We start from the raw sequence: 19,615 nt of genomic DNA, 5'->3' as shown, positions 1-19,615 counted from the left end.
CTACATGCCGTCCGGTATGTAATGTATTGTTTAAATAGGTGCTTCCTGTAATAAAGGACAATCGAAATTAGAATAACTTTCACGTGCGCGGATTTACAAAATGGCGGGTTTTGGCGTCCATTAGGAGCTCCCGATATGTAAGGGGTACGCAAATGAAATATTCGCGGCATACAAAGGGAAATTAATGGAAAGTGCTTAGCCTTGGGATAGTTCATAATTACATGCCGTTCGGTATGTAATGCATCGTTTACATACGAGTCAACGATAAACGGCTACAAATGTAATTCTTTCAACGAAGCACAGGAGACTTCGTCAGATTTCTTTCTTTTCAGTTATGCTTCCGATATATTACAATGTCAGGATTAGGTTTCGCAAAAAACATTGCCGAAGTGTCATGTGTCACGTAAGACGATATTCCATTTCGTAGCCCTTCGAGTCTTACAGAGATTAGTTTAGAAATCAATGTGTAAATAGGTCTTTACATTTGTCGATATCGTTGATGTCAACAGTTGTCTAAAGTGTCACGACTTATTACATAAGTGGTATAAGAATTTACAATGTATACAATGAAGTAGAATTTTTCGCAGTTATTTATAGTAACACATTGATCGGAGATCTTACTTACAAGTTATTCTTTTATAATGGGTTTTGGAAAATTGCATTTTACAAATCTTATCATACGTGTATATGGTTCCTCCCTCAAACCAATACTTTGCTTCTAAGCGGACACGTGCATTTCTTTTTTTAAACTGAATGTTTACTTGATATGGCAAGAACTTCGGGTAGTAAAAGGAGTCCAAAATAAATGGCACAGATTTATCTCTATTACGGACTGTCTCAGTTTGGAATGACGAAAACATGATAATTATGCACCATGACTGAGAGCCATCCTGGGATGAATATTACAAAAAAAAAAGAAAAAAAGAAGAAAATGGCTGAACACCCCAATTTTCCGAAAAGGCGCGCATTATCATTAACGCATTATTACTACCTTGACGTGGAATGTAATTTGAAAGGGTAAAGAATATTTCGACAAATATGAATAGATGAAGTTCATCGCATATGCATACACGGCTTAGCAAAATAAATAATCGATTAATAATGACCAAACGTTGATATTTCTACCCTCAAAATTTCTATGAAGGGATATCCAAGTATAGTTTCTCTTTTAATAGACTTTACGACTATATAAGCATCCCGAGTCCTACTATTACTGTTATAATGCGTAAATGATGTATCCACAAACAAAAGTAAAGCGGTAGTTTTTTTTTTTTTCGTTTAGAGCAAACGAATATTCGGCATATACAACAATTTCTATAGCATTAACAAGTTTTCAGTAATAATGTCAGAAAATCAGATACATCTTTAGAGACGTTTTAAAGCGTAAAAAACTGAATACATTTGATATCGCTCAACAGTTTTGATTGTGGTACTTTTCCTCGTATTATTTTAAAGAAATTAACACATTGTGCAATTTATGAAATCGTTTTTATACTACTTGAAGCAGTAAGAAATAAAAGAAAATTATCGCGGAATGAAATATTGACTTGCCACTCAAATTGTTATTCTGAGCAATCAGAATACACGGTTTAATTATCTCAACGTTCTCGTTATTAATTTAAGTATCTGTTTTTGAAATGTACCGTCGGGATAAAAATTAAAAATAGAAACAATGTTGTTAACAAAATCCACTTAAATTACAAGTTTTTTTTTATTGAAATCATTTATCGCTTCTTTGACTATTGCGTTGAGACCCACTAAATCATTTGACTGTATTCTAGAAAGAAAAAACAAATACTGCCTATAACTAGTAAGTGTCGAATACAAAAGATAAAAATTTTCTCGCACGCCCTTGTTTCTCTAGTTTCTAATGTTTAGATGCATAAATCGTTCCTAAAAGTCAAGATGCAAGAAATCTTCATAAAATTGCTTTAAACAATTCTTATGTTTTAACATTGAATCATTCATATTTCCGAGTCTTATTTTCGACATACACTCCTAATATTAACCATTACAAAAATAAAGATGTATTTTAAGACTGGAGGTTTCTTGATAGAAACAAATAATTTCCTTCTCAACTATTTAGATAACACTTCGTTAATATATTCTCTCAAGAATGCGTACAAACGGAGAAGAAGAAAAGCTAATAATATAAGTAAGATAAAGCCTTTACGATTTCTCTAAAGCATACCACTTCTAAGAAAATAAATTGTAAAACCACTGTATTTACATGGCACGATTCGAATATGATAATACATAAGTGTATCATAAATCACCCTAAACTATTCACAGAATCTTTTCGGGACTACCACTGGAATACTTAAAAGTTAATTAATAAACCGGTGCAGTTGTTTATTTATGCCCATTGTTACAAACTGGGTCGGCGGCCTTCGTATTTTCAGATGTAACATTTCAACCGTGATAGAAAAATTTTCATCTCACAAGTGTATACGAAATCAAGATAGCAGTTAAAAATAACGCTAACACATCCATCTGCGTTAATAACCAAAAATACTTTTCACCATTGTACAAAAAATAAATTAAATCATTTACGTAAAATGTTACATTCTCTCGATTAGTTTTATGTCAATGTCCCTTTCATGTAGATGAACGGTCAAGTTCGTGTAAAAGCAGCCGTCCTTGGTAATAAATAAAAGGCATCCTTGGGAAACATACTACCATGCGACATATAAATTAAGTAGGATGTATTGACATTTCCACAGTAGGCTACGTTGTAATTAGGGGAGGGATCGTTCATATTCAGGATTCCTATTTCAGGGGCAAGTTGAGCCTAAAAGTAGGACTGAACACCAGCGCCTCCACCCAATACCAAATGTTTTTTACAGAGGTGTTCCCAAGACATGTTGTAATTGTTTAAATGGACACCACATATATAACAAAAAATCGCATTTTGTGGGATCAATAAACCTACAATTTAATAACATGATTTACGGTCGTCAACCACTTAATTAAGTGAAATAATAAAATATGAACTCAAAAGGAAAGGGACGACGTTTGGATGCCAATGCTTCAAGGACCATCCGAAAACACGTATTTCGGATATAATTTTCTCCGAACAAAGAACACGATTTTAGAACAGAATAATTTCCTTCGCATCTGCATAGCAACGTGTAAAGTCGTGCTGAAATAATGTGGTAACGATAGTACTAAGGATACAATCGTGCTCAGCCCTTCCCACCTTGAAATGCGAATCCTGGCGATAAACTTTGATTTTGGTCAATGGCACACTAAGCATCTATTGAGTCTTTCAAAAGAGTAAATACTCTCGTACAATCTTATATACTCGTACCTACTATGCCTTAATATTATAGTCATGCGTACGTTCTATACGCAATATAATATTCTTTGGTCTTAAAATCCTTATGTATAATAATCCTAAAGTGGTTACCTATCAAACAGGTCATTCGTAGTACGTTTCTCATCGAAGAGCCACGGCGGCTAGGAGTTTACTCATTCAACCGAACAAATTGCACCCGATGGTTCCTGCGGATAATTGACCTTGCAAATACTTGTTTATCGAATTATTGCACACCTTTGAAATCATTTACCCGCCCATTTAATGCCCTGCTGTCTCATTGGCATTGAAGTAACGTTAAACGTCGTTCGCGCAAGCATTTACTTTTCAATGTTCACCAAATTCCTGTGACGAATCTTCCGTGTTTCAGAGAAAGTCCATTTACGGTTTCACCGGAGTGGTTAAAAAATGCACAACCAACTTTTCTTTTTTTCTGCCGATCCTTGCATTTCCACGCCTCGCCCACCTGCCAAGTAACGGCAAGTGGCGATTCAAAGTGTTCCTCGTTCCTTGTTCTTTTTTTTTTTTAAACGTTTAAGTTTGTCCGCGCACTTTTTAACCACGTCGAACTGCATCATCTAACGTCGACAACTGTAGGAAAACTGTATAATCGCTAATAACTCGAGAATTCATTCCCCGATCCGTGGCTCTCAAAAAGTGTGTGTATGTATTCCTGTACCAGAAAATATATCACTAGGTTCTCCCGATCGGCGAAAAGAATGCCCGGGACCCGATATAAAATATCTCAGTGCCATTCTGGTATAATCTTCTGAAAAAATAGTTTAATAACGGCCATAATATGCTCGTTACGTCTTCAGCCTATTAAATGTTCGAAGAAACTAGAAATAGGTTCGAAATATAACACGCCCGAGACTTCGCCTCTAAGCCTTTGACTTCGTGCCCTCGACACCGCCCGAGAGGGAGAAAATCGTCTCCCCTCGTGTATATCCGTGCGATCTCGAGCTTAAACATAGAATAGGTAATACTTCTCTGATAAAATATCTACCGTGTTCTCTACTCCATTCGAACAGTCTCATAAGCCACGAAAATTCGACTTCCTACAGGAATACAGACTTTTAGCTGTCTCGGAGCTGGCCGCATTTACCGGTAAAACGCGGTACACTAAATTTAAAAAAGAAAAATCATCTACGTTTTAAAGAACACGAATGTCAGAAACAGACTTCTATTAACAACGCATACGTATATGCATAAAATTTAATCGGCAAGTTTCAAAATGATTTTCTCCCTACGTTCTCTACTAAACACCCCAATGCAATAAATATCTACATGTGTATATGAAAAGATATAACGATATCTTAAACTAATCAAAGTCATACTCCGGATTGGTTGCAAAATTTCAAGAGCTCGTGTCCACGTCACATATACGAAGTGAAGTTAAATGTAATATGGTACGCGGAACGGTATTGGATATAGCATGACATGAAGATTTCAGCTATCATAGAAAAATGGGACAGGATGCATTTTCATCCGAGATATCGGACCGAGCTCTAGCATCATGGACACAAGCTCTAACTACGGTAAATCCGTCGCGGTACAATATAATAAATCATACATTATGTACTAATCATGTATAACGATTTAGCTCTGTAACAGGTTTACCGCAACCCGATAACCAGAGTGCATTTCGATTCTTTTTTCCACGCTTGTACCCTTTCTTTCCTCTTCACCGGTAAATGATTACTCGTTTTATCTATCGTCTGGTTTCAACGGTAAAAGCAAACAGCTCCGAACCTAATCTAGATGCCAAGTTTCTTCCCAGGGCGAAAGAGAACCAGCCCGTACCAGAGAAGTATATCGCTAAGTACGGGCACGATCGACCGCGTGTCTTATAGTTCCCGCCGACTAGACGACAACGATCTTGTGATTATTGCCATTCGGTAAGAGAACGTAATAGACACGCTTCCCCTTATCTCATTGGAACTGTTGTACGTTTCCGTGGTAATGGTTACTACCGAACGACCCGTTTGGCTGTTCGCTCCTCTCTACTACATTCTGGATCTCGACGACAGAGGCGTTACTCGGCTGCGCAGCGGTGCCGTTAATATGCGAGGAGTCGTTAACGCCATTTCCGGGAACGGTCACGCCGTTTGTTGCACCGGTTTGTTGTTGAGGCTGCGGTTGTTGTTGCTGCTGCTGCTGTTGCACGTTGGCGGAGCTCTGGCCATGATTGGCGCTGTTCTTGGACCTGTGTCGCAGCTTGTGCGTGGTGAGGTACTGTTTAACCGAGAAGGCCTTATGACAGATGTCGCACTTGTAGGGCAAAGGGTCCTGGCAGTTAACACCATCCGTAACGGTGGGTGCATGCGTAGTTAGGTGCATGAGATAGTAGTGTTTCACCACGAAGGACTTCCCACAGGTCTCGCAGATGTACGGCCCAGAGACCCCGTGGGTTTTTCTGTGCTTGTGGAGGTTGTCTTTACGTGAAAAACTCTTGCCGCACATCTCGCACTCGTGCATCTTCTGGCCGGTGTGCGAGACCGAGTGTCTGACCAGATGCTCCTTGCGACTGAACGCTTTGGTACAGGTCGTGCAGACGTAAGGTCGCTCGCCGGTGTGCAGTTTCCTGTGTTGGAACAAGTGTTCTTTCCTCTTGAAAGGCTTCCCGCAAACGTCGCAGCTGAAGGAGATGCTATTGCTCGGAGGAGATTCCTCCTTGATTCCCTCGGTGACTTCGTTGATCAGCGAGTGGGTCGTACAGGTGTGGCCGTTCATTTGATTCAAGGAGGGAAAGGTTTTCCCGCAGTCGCAGCACATCGTGCTCCGATTGTTCTGCGATATCACCTGGGGATTGACCGTGATTAGGGAAGGTTGCTCAGGAGCCGACCTGATCCGCAGGAATTCCGAGATCTGGCCAATCGAGTTCCGTGACATCCCGTCGTCCGGAGAATTCTTCACGTATTCCTTGAAGTCCTTAATATCCTCTCGAGTCGCGTGAGCTGATAATGCGCCTTCCTTGAAACCTAGACTCAGAAATACTTCTGGCGATGCCTGCACCGTCGTATATGTCTGGACGTTCCTGTCGGTGCCGTCGTTATCGGCAGAATCCTTCTCCGCCTTCTGAATTACCGGTTGAGATTGTTCCACGGTGTCCTCGTTCTTCATGATGACGTTGTTATTTTGGTGCTGCAGCATCTGCGTTTGCTGTTGGTCCTGTTGCTGCTGTACTATATGGACCTGTTGCTTCTCCATTTGCTGGAGTTGTCGCTGCTTTTCGAATTCCCGCTGTTGACGCTGCATCTGCTGGATCTGTTGCGTCACCTGGGACTGGTTTTGCTGTTGCTGTTGCTGCTGTTGCGGCTGTTGGTTTACCTGATTTGGATTCTGCACAATCTGCGGAGGTTGGCTCTGTTGCTGCGGGATCTGTCGTGTTTGTATTTGTTGAGACATCTGATTCTGATTCTGATTCTGAATCTGATTCTGGACGTGTTGAATTTGCGGTGGTTGCGATTGACTCTGCTGTTGAGGTATCTGGTTTTGGGTAGGATTGGACTGTTGCTGTGGTGATACTTGTTGCGACGTTTGTTGTTGGTAACTATAATGCGTTTCTGCTGTTGCCTCCACCACAGCAGCCGCCACTGCACCAGACGGCATCTGTAAGAATATAGACTTCCAGATTACATAGTCCACGGAACAATAAGTTCCTATTAATACGAAACCTTCTAATTAACATATGCAGTGCTACAATGTTATAAGATCTAAGTTTTTATTTCTTGCATGTTATGCTTCCTTCCTTCTATTTACGTAATGCCAGGAACTTTTGGATTTATCTATAAAACATTTTGTTGATTTGAACCATATTATAAACTGAATGGCTCGACAGTTCTAGAATTTTTTAAACGTTCCCGTTTCTCTATATTTAATTCATTCTTACATGATATTACAGGATATTGCTAAAAACTGGCAACTTGAAAATATTAAATTGTTGTAAAAATGTACAAGTGCTAAATTTACTGGAATGCATAACATCAATAGTGCTTCATTTAAAAATTCTTAGGCCATAGGGAAAAGTAACCATATTGATATATAACTATATCGATTGGATAGTATAGAATGTGCTAAAGAATACGACAATACAATATCAACATACCTGCATGGCACATTTGTATTGTTGCACTCTCGCTTGGACACCACTAATGATTTGAATATTAGATGCATTAACATTGCTCACAACAACAGGTTGCTGATGTTGCGGTTGGTGCTCCGTCGTAGCCGTCTGATTATTAGGAGGCCCTATTACCTTATCCTCACATTTTAGAGGGTCTTCTTCAGACGGAGTGGGTGCTCTCTCCTTTTCCGTACTTTTAACGTAGACTTTACCTTCCTTCAGAAAGTCTTCGGAGAATCGAAGAGATGTAAAGTATGACTCGAGCATCCCTTCCGCGCTCACAACAGTTTCACGGAACTCGATATAGCTCTCCAATTTCTTCACGCATTCGTGGCACACAATCTTTGGAAGGGAGTCTTCTTCCAGTACCTTTCAAATAAAAATGAAGTTTAGTCAAACCCATATTTAACAGAAATGTATATAAATCATTTCTCAGTATTCTAAGTTCTTTGTCGACAATGTACTATTTTTAAATGTTATAAACAAAATTGGATAAAACATTAATGTTTCATATTAAGTCATAAATTAATAAATAAATGTTGGAGAAAATACATAGACTAAAATAGATCATTTCATCACGATTGTCGCATACCGAACCCTTAGACATAAACCATAAGTCGCAGTGGCCTTTAACCTCTCAATCAAGGCCATTTGATAGGAAAAGCATTACATATACAAATAATTATATCTTGTTTCTTCCGTACAGATCGTAAATTAGTATTATCCTATAATTGTAGCTAATTGCATCGACACGTATTATTTCTCGCCAATATCAAATTAATTTTCTTTCACATTATTCTGATTTGTACACGATGCATAGTTGTCTTTTCATAACCAAGGATGTTTGATCGTAGTCTACTACTAGTATCAATTGCAGATTAGTTGCTGACAGCGGTTCTTAACATAACGTTCCAGGAATTAACGTAATTAAGCCTGGCTCTGTCCGAAGTTTATCTTAATTATCCAAAGGGCAAATCGGCGACGCGAACAGAGCATCGGCACAGTCACCTGAATCGGCAGGTAAGTCTGGATTTTGTTTTGAAGCTGCCTCCTGCGGCCCTCCTCACGGAAAATATTCATTTTGTTGCCCTCGCTACTGGTACACAGTCTGCAGAGCTCGTAATAGTTGACTCTACGATATCCTGACATCGTTTTCCTGCGGAAACGATATGATCCAGCACAGTTTCCAGCGGAAAGGTCGACCCAACAAATAATCAGAACGCGCGGTGCGCAAAGGCACGACACCCGCGATATCAACGACCACTACCAGTCGGGCATCACTCCTCGGGGTATTTTACTCAAAATACATGACGTTTGTTGTCATCGGGTTCCACGGACCCCGCGAGAATCTTTCGCGGCCATTTGCAATCAAGCTTGTCCACAGCTTGCCAAATGCAACCAAGTCGGACAAATTAGGGGCGCAGACAGAGATGAGTTGGGAGATTGCTTACGGGCAGGATTGTGCGATCGCATCCTGTGCTGCCCTCTGGTTTCGTACGTTAGCTTTCACCGTTTTTTTGCCCCCAAGGGCGGCACAACGAATTTCTGATAGGAGCTCGCGCACTCGCGATGGCGGTACCATCTACCAGTCGCCATTGGCGGCTCACGTACTCGTGATGGTAATACCATGCGGCAGTTGACGGTGGTGGCTTACCTACGCTTACCGATACTGCTCGCTTTTGATGGTAAGGGAAGAACAGTCGTGACGCTCCATTTGACTTTATCTACTTATCTACTACTATTAAGTACATTGTTGCCTCGAAGTCGACGTGACGCGGAGCTTTGGGGCACGCGTTGGTGTCGCGTACGGAACCCTTATGCAGCGAATCTGTCATCTCTTCTGGCGCAGATTACTCGTGGAGTGATTTGCTCGCCAACGGTAGTGTACCGCCATCTTGCAGAACTTAATCAAAACTCTCCCATGCTTCTGCGCCATCTGTCGTCCGCATGGAAAACTATATACCCTTTCCCGAGCGCAATGCTACTGCGAAACTGATGAATTTATTAATGAAATATAATCTTTCCTCCCGCAAAACATTATTTTAAAAGGTTAAGAATAACTTACTTAAGATTTACTACACAATAACGAGGTTACTTCGTGAATATGCTTCTCGAGTTTTAAAAGATATACAATGTCTGCATTATTGTTATCGTTATTATGGCTATTAATATTGTCGCAATTTTTTTAATAATTATATATATAATGTGACGTCGCTAGACGTGGCAGTGAAATTACCATTTTTCAGTGTTAATTACGAGTCTGGTTTCAGGTCGCCTTCCCTTCGCCGGCCTTCCCACTCGAGGTCGTACATAGGAGTTAATTGCTTTACGATTCTTTTCGCTGTCTTATAAAGAAACGTTAAAAGTGTCACGATTTCGTGTATTTTACGCACTGTGCGTACAATATATCGATAACCGCCAAAAGAATACAGCCGTGCTTTTGTATGCACTAATGCACTATAATAAATAGAATTTATTCCTTTAATTCCTGTCTTTTTACGATAACCAGTTATAAAAATATAAATATCATCCATATCTTTAAGTTCTCGAGTGTTATGCGTGCACATATATGTACTTCTGACGAAGCCCAATAAAAACGTCCTTTGTATATGTAAACCCATGTACTCCACGTGTATTGGCTCGTAGAACATACAGAAGGGAAGGGGCTTCCTTCCTTTGGTTCACACCGTCTCGAGTTACAAATACGCGAACGGAACAGGTTATTGTCCGCAGGACAGTCTTTTCCTATACTCGTCTAAAGGGATCAGCCTACTTGTTTTTAATCGCTCTAAATTGTTCGGCTATTTCCATATACTCACCCCGTCGTAATGTCTAATGTTCTCACGTTTTAAAAATAATAAGAAACCCCGAATGCACAATTTTTCAGGCTGTAGGCTTACCAACTGAATTGTGCTTTTGTATGTCGTTGTCGTCAAGTTCGGGCCAATTTTGAGACAAGGATTCCTGGAGGGGAGAATTTTTATGAAATACGCGTAACCCTCCTTTTCTGTAGGGTGCTTGTATGCACTCGACCGCTGCAATAAAGTTAAAAGAAACCTGCTCGTGTTTCATACGCCCTCGGCTTGGCTTGAGTTACGTAACTTAACCAGTCTTCTCTGCGACCTGCACAGAATCGCACCTATTTATCGATAATAATAATCGCACGGTCAACGAGACAATTTCGTGTTAACAGTATTTTATTACTAACGCATATTTATCACTTTATCGAAGCACAATTATCCTCCTTGTTTTGATCGCTAAACCAATAAAAACTCGCCGGCGTCACTCGTGAATTCATTCGACGTTGTTATTTAACGCGATCGCCTGTAATTGGAAAGAAATAAAAAATGTATAAGATTAAGAGAAATTGTCGCATGGTCGCGAACTAATCTTTGATACTTATTCAGCTTTAACAAATTTTCTCGGCACGAGGTTCCAGGAATTTTTTCTTCTCTAATTTTGAGCCGGTAAAAGTTCTGTGAATAGCTACGTTTTTAAAGTTAACTTGGTACTTTCTGTCTTTTTTTTTTTTTTACATAGCTTTATGAAGGGGAACGCGGGTTAACCAGAGAACCCTTCAATTTAGGAGTTATAATTTTTATAAAGGTAATGATATAAGACTTGTTATGATTTAGCAATTTTCGTACGAGTATATACTTAATGGTTTCACCTTTGTCGATCATCTTTTTAGTTGCATATGAGTATAGGATACAATTAGTGATCTTTTGTAAGTGAAATTAGTTACAATCCTGTACTTGGCAAGATTCTTTACACGAAGCCGAAACTGATGTATCCTAAAATGAAAATATGATTTAAGATTTAATTTAAACGATCTATTTTTATTCTGGGATTCTTCAGGTCCTCGACGTTTACGGAATGGCGGCCACAGAAAGGACTTTACTAACGAGATCATCGCAGGAGCCATCTTATGTGGAGTTTCCCGGTATCGTTCGACCTCGAAGATTGACGAATATTCGTCAATTTCAGTGCTGTGTTTGCGCAATATTACTGTAAGTTCAGTAATTATAAATATCTCCGTCAACGTTGCAAATACTAAACCGAGTTCCCCTCGGTATTCGTATCAATTTAATATCATCGCCACCCAAAATTGGGATTTTATTGTCAGCAATAAAAAACGCAAAGTCGTACGAACAAAAGATGTTTCTAGACTTAAATCGATGTCGATCAAGCCCATCGCTTCTGGGCGCAATTATTCATTCGGAATGTTCCTCAGGTAATCGAATTAAAAATCATCTCCCACCTTAAGACTTATGTAAGTATGTGGCTTGCCTCCACCGCGAACGCAATGCAATCGTCGGAAAGAGAAGATATTCGTCGTAAACTGTGAAAGCAACATGTCGACTGAGACGACGCCATTGACCAAGTCACCCGGTGGTATCTCTTCGCCTCCTTATTACATCGGGCACATTAACCATTTCCACACAAGGCGCAAAAGGGAGCATCGCCAAATATGTGTGACCTTTGTTATCGTACTGTGAGTTTGACATTTTCCGCTTCGTGTGTTTCATAATTATCTTGTCATAAGCCTCCATGGATTTTCCTTTCCATGGGGAAACAATTACGTAAAGAGTGTTGCGAAGGACTCTAACTTTAAACCCGTCGAATGTGAGAATACGTTCTTTTTTTCATTCTAAAGATAATTTTTTATCGTCTGACGAAAATTACTATTATTTCCCGGAGATATTCGTTTTGCGTTTCAAAAACTACGTTGACAAGGAAATTTATTGGCAAGGGAAGTGTGTGTTAAATGACGCCATTTTGTGGAAATTGTGTGTTACTTAATTTTTTAATACAGAGTTTTAAGTAAGTTTGTAATCAATTTAATGTCTGAATAAGGGTGGATGTGCGTGATGTGTTAATTCGAACAACCGCGATTATACTTCTTAGTGTGATGTACTTATGATACATGTCTTTTATTCGTACCACTTTGTTTTTAGTGGAGTGTCTCAAATTTTATTGAAGAGTAGACCTATCCCGTCTGCGAGGCGGGGTAGATTTGCGAAATAAATTCCTAATTTATTTAAATTATTAATACTTTTAGACTAATTTAACTTTTTAATAGCTCACCTTAAAGAGGACAAAGTTTCCGAGTGCTGCATTCTTCCAGAATTTTTGGTTTCACTTTAAGTTCAATTTTACAGTTACGCAAAGTTGTTCTGTCTTCGCGAAGTTATAAAATTGAACCGAAATTAAAATTGAAAAATCTGAGATGGCAAAGCTGAGAACAAATCAGATCGAATTACCATCGACCACTGCAATCATTTCGGTCAAATGTATTTTCAGATCGATTTTCGTGATGACTCTCGTGGCAACCATCAGCTTCTCGATGAAGGGTGCCAACGAGCAGAACAACCTAACGACCCAAGAAAACTCAACAGTAACTACCTTGAAGTCAACCTGGTCCACCCCATCCTCAAAAACGGATGAAATACAACCCCTCTCCCAGGCTCTGTCCTTTGAAGAACAAACTGAGGCCATTACAGCAGGCGTAGAGGCAATGGAAGCCAGACGCCTAGCAGATACTTCTACGAGACATCTACCGTCTCCATCGGCCAATTCCAGGCACCAGTATGCCGTCAGAACGAGCGTTTATGCAGGCAAATTAGCAATGGCAGGAGTCGGGGAAATAGCAGCTACAAAGAGAATAGAAAGCGTCCGCACCACCCAAGGGAAACCCACTTCTGTTGGTAGCTATTTCGACGCTGGTTGGGCACCAGCCGGGGCCTGCAAAGAGTTCGCCAATCTGGACTGCAGTCTAAACAAGTACCGAACTTATGACGGAACCTGTAATCATCCTAAGCAGTTTGGATCGTCATTGAGTGCCTTCCTAAGAGTAGTTCCTCCAGATTACGCCGATGGTGTCGATGCTCCCAGGAAGGGGATGTTTGGGGCCCCTTTGCCGTCAGCTCGCCAGGTGAGCTTGCAGGTGCATCCACCATCTCCTAGCAGTAATCCAGGATTCACCGTGATGCTGGCGGTTTTCGGCCAATTCCTGGACCACGACATCACCAGCACAGCTGTCAGCCAGGGGATAAACGGCAGTTCTTTGGCCTGCTGTCCACCCTATACTAGTCATCCGGAATGCTTCCCGGTGTATGTTGGACCTGGTGATCCCGTTTACGATGTTTCTGGGAGCTCGTGCATGGAGTTTGTTCGTTCTGCACCGGCTCCTCAGTGCAAAATCGGCCCTCGACAGCAGTTTAATCAGGTAAAGGAGTACGCCGAGGAAAGAATTTCTTTGGTTCGAAGAAAATGATTTCTTTGAATAATGCTCATTTGGATCAAATAACAGTGTTTTGGTAGAAATAATATGTAATTATCCCGAAGAAATGATAATATTCTGCGAGTTTCTTTAAAACTATAACGTGTTTAATTGCAACAAATAACTTGGTGGAATATTTTATTCAATCTATCGGATGAGATATTTAAGATATGAAGTACTCGATCGGTGCATTTTGTGGGCATTATGTAGTGAGGACTGTGTTTATTTGATTTTATGCTACAGTTCCTTTAACTCCGTTCAAAGAAATAATTTCCTTGAAAGAAAGACACTTTTTCTTCGGTGTAGAAGTATAGAAGTTTCTAGGTAGAGGCACTTGGAACTGAAACGTCTTTGCGAGTAGATTTGTTCCCTGGATAGTGCAACAAAGTACTATATGCGTTCAATGTCGAATATCCAAATAACTGTTAGTGCCGAAACGTTCAGCTATCTAAACGATTTGCAATTTGACTTCTTCATCAAATCTGCAGGTGAGCGCATTCATCGATGGATCGACGATCTATGGATCGGACTTTTATTCAGCGAACAACATACGAGAGGGAATCGGCGGATTGCTAAAGATGCAATTGACGCCGGACAACAGGACTCTTCTTCCACCTAGCACCGATCCAAACGACGGATGCAACAGAGATTTGGAACGTTGGCGTGGTCGCTACTGTTTCGCAGCTGGTGATGGCAGAGCCAACGAGAATCTTCACCTGACGACCATGCATCTGCTTTGGGCTCGCCAACACAACAGAGTAGCTTCGAATTTGGAGAAACTAAATCCCCATTGGGACGATGAAAAGTTGTACCAAGAATCTAGGCGGATAATTGGTGCCCAGATGCAGCACATCGCTTACAATGAGTTCGTGCCTATAGTCCTAGGGGAGAAGGAAATAACCCAAAGGAACTTGAAACCACTAAGTTCGGGCTACAGGACACCAGACACTTCCGACGTCAACCCAGCAATCGCCAACAATTTCGCGACTGCAGCTTTCAGATTTGCCCATACGCTTCTTCCAGGATTAATGAGAGTAACCGATGTACAGAAGGGGACCGCGGAATATGTGGAACTCCACAAGATGTTGTTCAATCCCTACAGTCTGTACACACAGGGCGGGATGGAGAGTTCCTTGATGACTGCTATGTACAACACCGTGCAGAAGACTTCAACGCACGTGACTTCTCAGCTGACGAATCACCTGTTTGAGGATCCACTGGCTAATTCTACGGTGCCTTGTGGATTGGATTTGGTTTCACTGAACATACAGCGAGGAAGGGACCATGGACTTCCAGGATATCCAATATGGAGAGAGCATTGTGGCTTGGGCAGACCCACGTCTTTTAGTGATCTCAATGGAGAATTGGATCCAGACGCGTTGGAAGCGATTTCGAAGATCTATAACAATGTTGACGACGTGGACTTGTACACTGGTGCATTGGCTGAGATTGTCAAGTCGGATGGCATTATTGGACCCACTTTTACGTGTCTTATTGCTGATCAATTTAGGAGGCTCCAGAGTGGTGATCGTTACTGGTATGAGACATCTGAAACACCTCAGGCATTTACTGAAGGTAAGGAAATTCACATCGAATGAACTTAATGCACTTTGAAGTGAATTGGCGAATTGACTGAGTGACGAATTTTTGGCTCCAGCAAAATCATTTTCAATTTTCATCTTACTTTTCACGTGTTATTTTATCATCTACGCGTGGGTATATACCAATGAATGGATGTAAAAATGTGTTAATCTCGTATTGAAATTGATTATCGGTGAGTGTTCGATTCACCCAAACCCATTTTCAGTTAGTAGTAAATATGAAATGATTTGTTACAGGACAATTGACGGAAATACGCAGATCTTCCTTGGCGAAGTTCATCTGTGATTGTTCCGACAACATAACGCATGTTCAAGCTGAAGTGATGCGCTCGGTTAGTGATGATAATCCTATCGTTTCGTGCGAAGACATACCAGGACTTTCTTTAGCTACGTGGAAAGAAGATCCTCCGATAACTTTAAAGGAATCCACAGGACCATTGTCTCTGACACGACTGAAAGAAGAGATCAACGAAACTATTCAAGATGCGATTTCGTATTTAAATTCAAAGAAGCCACCTGTTGAAAGTGAGGGGTTAAACGGCATTAGAAATTACGTAAACGACTCGTTTGCAGACTTTAGAAGCGAACTTTCCACGGCAGTACATCCGGTTTTACCAGGGACTTCTAAATACAACGAGCTGACGTGTTACGTGGACAATTCACTAAAGAAATTGAATAGCTACGTTTTGAAGCGATCTACAGAATTCGCAGCACCAGATGATTGCATCGTATTTAGGAACAAAATTAAAGAGGAATTGATCGACACTGTAGAAGCTGCGAAAGTCGGGGCACCTAGTGTAGCTGATTGGATTGCTTTCAAAGAGAGAATTAAGTCTGAATTTGCGGACATGAAGAGTCAGATAATAGCGATGAACAAAGAGGCATCTGGATCAAAAATAAGTAACACGTCTGTTCTAGAATTCTCAGTGCTTAAGGACGACATTATTACGTTAATGAATGGAGCTATTGAAAGAGTTAAAGATAACGTGCCGCCTCCCGGCAGTCCAAATCGAGGTGCGTATTTAAACAACGTTAAAATGCAATTTTCATCCATTAAAGACTATATCCCACTTTCGAAGGAAGAATTTCTTGCAAGAGAAACGAAAATCGACGGCCCCACTGCGGCGGATAAGTGGAATGATTTTAGAAGCAATATTGTAAATACTCTTGATGAGACTATACTGAGTACCAAGGACGAAATGCCTCCACCAGGGGATCCAAAATGGACCTCATTTGGAGGCAAAATGAAGGATCTTTTCACGGACTTTAGAAATCAAGTAGCTGCAAAGAGGCCAATTGAAGCAACAATTCCAAGCTGGACGTCTCCTAGTGATTTCGTGCAGTTCAGGATCGGTATTGTTAAAAATATGAATGATGCCGTGGGAAAGATGAAGGATAATATGCCACCTCCTGGCAGTCCAGAATGGGTTTCTTACCGAAATGCGGTGGTCTCAGCATTTGCTATGACTAAGTACCAAATTCCGGTCACAAACATGGGCAAAGTCTTGAAATCATCAGCTGCTGTCGATGACTTTGATTGGGTTTCTATAAAAAATGAGATAAATAAGACTGTAAGCGATGCAATCGCCGAATGTGAATCCGGAACGTCGTCGCTTGATGGCTTAAAATGGCTGGAAATTAAGGATCATTTGAACAAGTCATTTAATGCCCTACACAATGATATTGCCTCTCTTAAACCAAAACCATATTTGAAAGAATCTCCGAAATTGACTGTGTCAGATTGGACTGATTTTAAAAGTCAGATCAATCAATTGCTGAAGAATGTGACTGATTACGTCGAAGTCCACAAACCTCTTAAGGAAGCTACGGTCGAAGATTGGGTTGCTCTGAAAAACGACTTAAAGAATCAATTTGCGACCATTAAATATAAAATTATTGACATTAAACTGAAAAATCTAACGGCTTCGCTGAAAACTGGAGACGAGTCAGAATGTGCAAATGAGTTTTATGCCGATCAATCTCTGCCGACATCTGAAGAGATTTTGAAACTTAAAAAAGTTACGCAAAAAGACTTCGACATCGTCCAAAAGAATATACTCAAGATTCCATTAGTGGAAACGACGCCTGGGCTGAACAAAACTGACTGGATTGCGTTTAAAATACAAATAAAAAATAGCATAAGAGATTTAATTAAGTCCTACAATTACAGTGATCCAACGTCTTGGTACGAAATTCAAGATTTCTATAAAAAGTCCTTTGCTGAAATTAAAAATGAAATTGACGCGATGAAAAATTCAACTAAAAGTGATGACGTCGAGGCAAACGGTTCGACTAATACCGTGTATGCAAATTATAAAAGTAATCTTCAGTCCGTGTTTAAAAATTCGGCTGACCCGTCCGGCTGGATAAAACTCAAAAGTAGTGCACCTGCGATTCCAGAAAGTGATTGGATTTCTATTAAGGGCAAATTGAATAACAGCATTTATGATTTTTTCAATTCCGTTAACCGCAGTGACCCAACAGCCTGGGTAAAGATTAAAAATTACTTTAACACATCCTTTGCTGATATCATAAATCAAATTAATACCTTGAAGAATTCCACTAAGAGCGACAATACTGCAACTATTGACTTAGGTTTAACTGATGTTCCATTTTTATCCTCTTCTGCAAAAGCAGGAAGCACATTCGACTGGACGAAATTCAAAAAGGATTCTAAATCGATACCCGTGATACCAGGGGCTGATTGGATTGCTTTCAGAGATAAACTTAACAGTAGCGTTAATAGTTTCATAAATTCTGTTAATCGCAGTGATCCAACTACCTGGATACAAATTAAAGATTACTTTAATACATCCTTTGCTGACGTCATAAGTCAGATTGATGCCTTAAAGAATGCCTCTAAAAGTGACAAAACATCAGCTGATGACTCGGTAGATCCAATTAATTCTTTATTATTATCCTCTTCTGCAAAAGCTGGCGGCACGTTCGACTGGACGAAATTCAAAAAGAATCCAAAATTGACACCTGTGAATCCGGCAGTTGATTGGATTGCTTTCAGAGACAAACTAAACGATAGCATAAATAATTTTGTTAATTCTGTTAATCGCAGTGATCCAACTGCCTGGATACAAATTAAAAATTACTTTCAAACATCCTTTGGCGACATCATAAGTCAGATTAATGCCTTAAGAAATTCTACTAAAAGTGACAATACTGCAACTAATGACTCGATAGGTTCAACTGATTCTCTACGTTTATTCTCTACTACAAAATTCACAAAAGGTCCTAAGTCAACACCTGTAACACCAGGAACTGATTGGATTGCTTTCAGAGATAAATTAAACGGTAGTATAAATAATTTTGTTAATTCCGTTAATCGCAGCGACCCAGCTGCATGGACGCAAATTCGAGACTTTTTTAAAACATCATTCGCTGATGTCATTAATCAAATTAACGACATTAAAAATTGCACGAAAAACGGCGTTGCTACAAACAATTTAAGTAATTATGCCGAAACTACGAGCAATTTGAAATATTCACCTCCTTTTACGGAATCGGTAAGTACTTTCAACTGGCAAGAGTATCAGGCTAAAATTAACGAAACGATATATGATATGTTGAAAAATTTAAGCAACATTGAGGAATCTCAAAAAATGGAAACGGAGGCTCTTCAACAAATCCTAGTCGATACGCACAAGAAATTTGCCGATCTTAATATTGATTCGTTGCAAAATACAATTCCTGATCCTCCTAGCAATTGGGTCACTTATGTAAATGGAATTAACAAAACTGTAAATGATGCAATACACCAAATTAAGGCTATAAAACTAACAGCAACCGACACCGCCTTGGATGAATATAAACAATACGTGGATGGGTATTTCAACGAGACACGTGATATTATAAAAAATAAGGAAAATGAGATTTCAACGTCATCAGCATGGACTTTAAGGCCGTTACTTTTTTCACACTTTTATAGTATTTGCGGCACAATCTTCTTTACTTTCATAATTTGTACGCAATAACGGTAATTATAAAATAACGGGAATACAAAGGTTGCATTACTTAGGAAAGTACTTATTATGTATACGGATATCTGGTAAGGAGGGAAAGTGAATTTAAAATAGAGTTTATAATGTATAGTAGGCTTTCTAAACAATGTAACACGTCGACATAGGTATTTTATATGAACATCCATTTACAATCTACATGGCGAATTTTATTCAATAAGTCTCAGAAGAGATTTGGGAGAAATAAATTGGATCTCAATGTTTGTGTGCAATTTATTCTGCTTGAGTTAAACCAATATTAAATTGTTTGAAACTAGC

General features: G+C 39.9%; 2 protein-coding genes across 3 annotated transcripts; one reads left to right on the top strand and one right to left on the bottom strand.

Moving 5' to 3' along the window:
* Positions 1-1,678: 1,678 nt before the first annotated feature.
* LOC105700030 (zinc finger protein 774) lies at positions 1,679-8,789 on the bottom strand. The gene is made up of 3 exons (XM_012425572.1): positions 8,451-8,789; positions 7,425-7,811; positions 1,679-6,928 (listed from the first exon to the last, which is right to left on the bottom strand). Exons 1-3 carry the CDS (start codon positions 8,589-8,591, stop codon positions 5,249-5,251), a joined length of 2,208 nt encoding a protein of 735 aa, XP_012280995.1. The 5' UTR covers positions 8,592-8,789; the 3' UTR covers positions 1,679-5,248.
* Positions 8,790-11,303: 2,514 nt separating this feature from the next.
* On the top strand, positions 11,304-19,560 carry LOC105700025. Of its 2 annotated transcripts, none has more exons than XM_023434850.1 (4): positions 11,304-11,452; positions 12,747-13,671; positions 14,214-15,300; positions 15,564-19,560. In XM_023434850.1, the coding sequence occupies exons 1-4, from the start codon at positions 11,319-11,321 to the stop codon at positions 19,310-19,312; spliced, it is 5,895 nt and encodes a 1,964-aa protein (XP_023290618.1). In that variant the 5' UTR covers positions 11,304-11,318; the 3' UTR covers positions 19,313-19,560. The 2 variants fall into 2 exon arrangements, with proteins under 2 accessions (XP_023290618.1, XP_012280985.1); XM_012425562.2 differs by lacking the exon at positions 11,304-11,452 and adding an exon at positions 11,727-11,937.
* The last annotated feature ends 55 nt before the right edge of the window (positions 19,561-19,615 follow it).

The sequence above is a fragment of the Orussus abietinus genome, unplaced genomic scaffold, assembly GCF_000612105.2.
Source record: "Orussus abietinus isolate OABI.00-Male unplaced genomic scaffold, Oabi_2.0 scaffold76, whole genome shotgun sequence".
NCBI classification, from domain to species: Eukaryota; Metazoa; Arthropoda; class Insecta; order Hymenoptera; family Orussidae; genus Orussus; species Orussus abietinus.
This window is presented reverse-complemented; position numbering and strand designations above follow the sequence as displayed.

Excerpts from the sequence above, each read along its gene's own strand:
- LOC105700025 (XM_012425562.2), top strand. The coding sequence starts at position 11,798 with ATGTCGACTGAGACGACGCCATTGACCAAGTCACCCGGTGGTATCTCT. Across the intron at positions 11,938-12,746 it reads GTGACCTTTGTTATCGTACT|ATCGATTTTCGTGATGACTC; the intron begins GTGAGTTTGACA and ends ATGTATTTTCAG. Across the intron at positions 13,672-14,213 it reads CTCGACAGCAGTTTAATCAG|GTGAGCGCATTCATCGATGG; the intron begins GTAAAGGAGTAC and ends TCAAATCTGCAG.
- LOC105700030 (XM_012425572.1), bottom strand. The coding sequence starts at position 8,591 with ATGTCAGGATATCGTAGAGTCAACTATTACGAGCTCTGCAGACTGTGT. Across the intron at positions 7,812-8,450 it reads AGACTTACCTGCCGATTCAG|GTACTGGAAGAAGACTCCCT; the intron begins GTGACTGTGCCG and ends TTTATTTGAAAG. Across the intron at positions 6,929-7,424 it reads AATACAAATGTGCCATGCAG|ATGCCGTCTGGTGCAGTGGC; the intron begins GTATGTTGATAT and ends ATATTCTTACAG.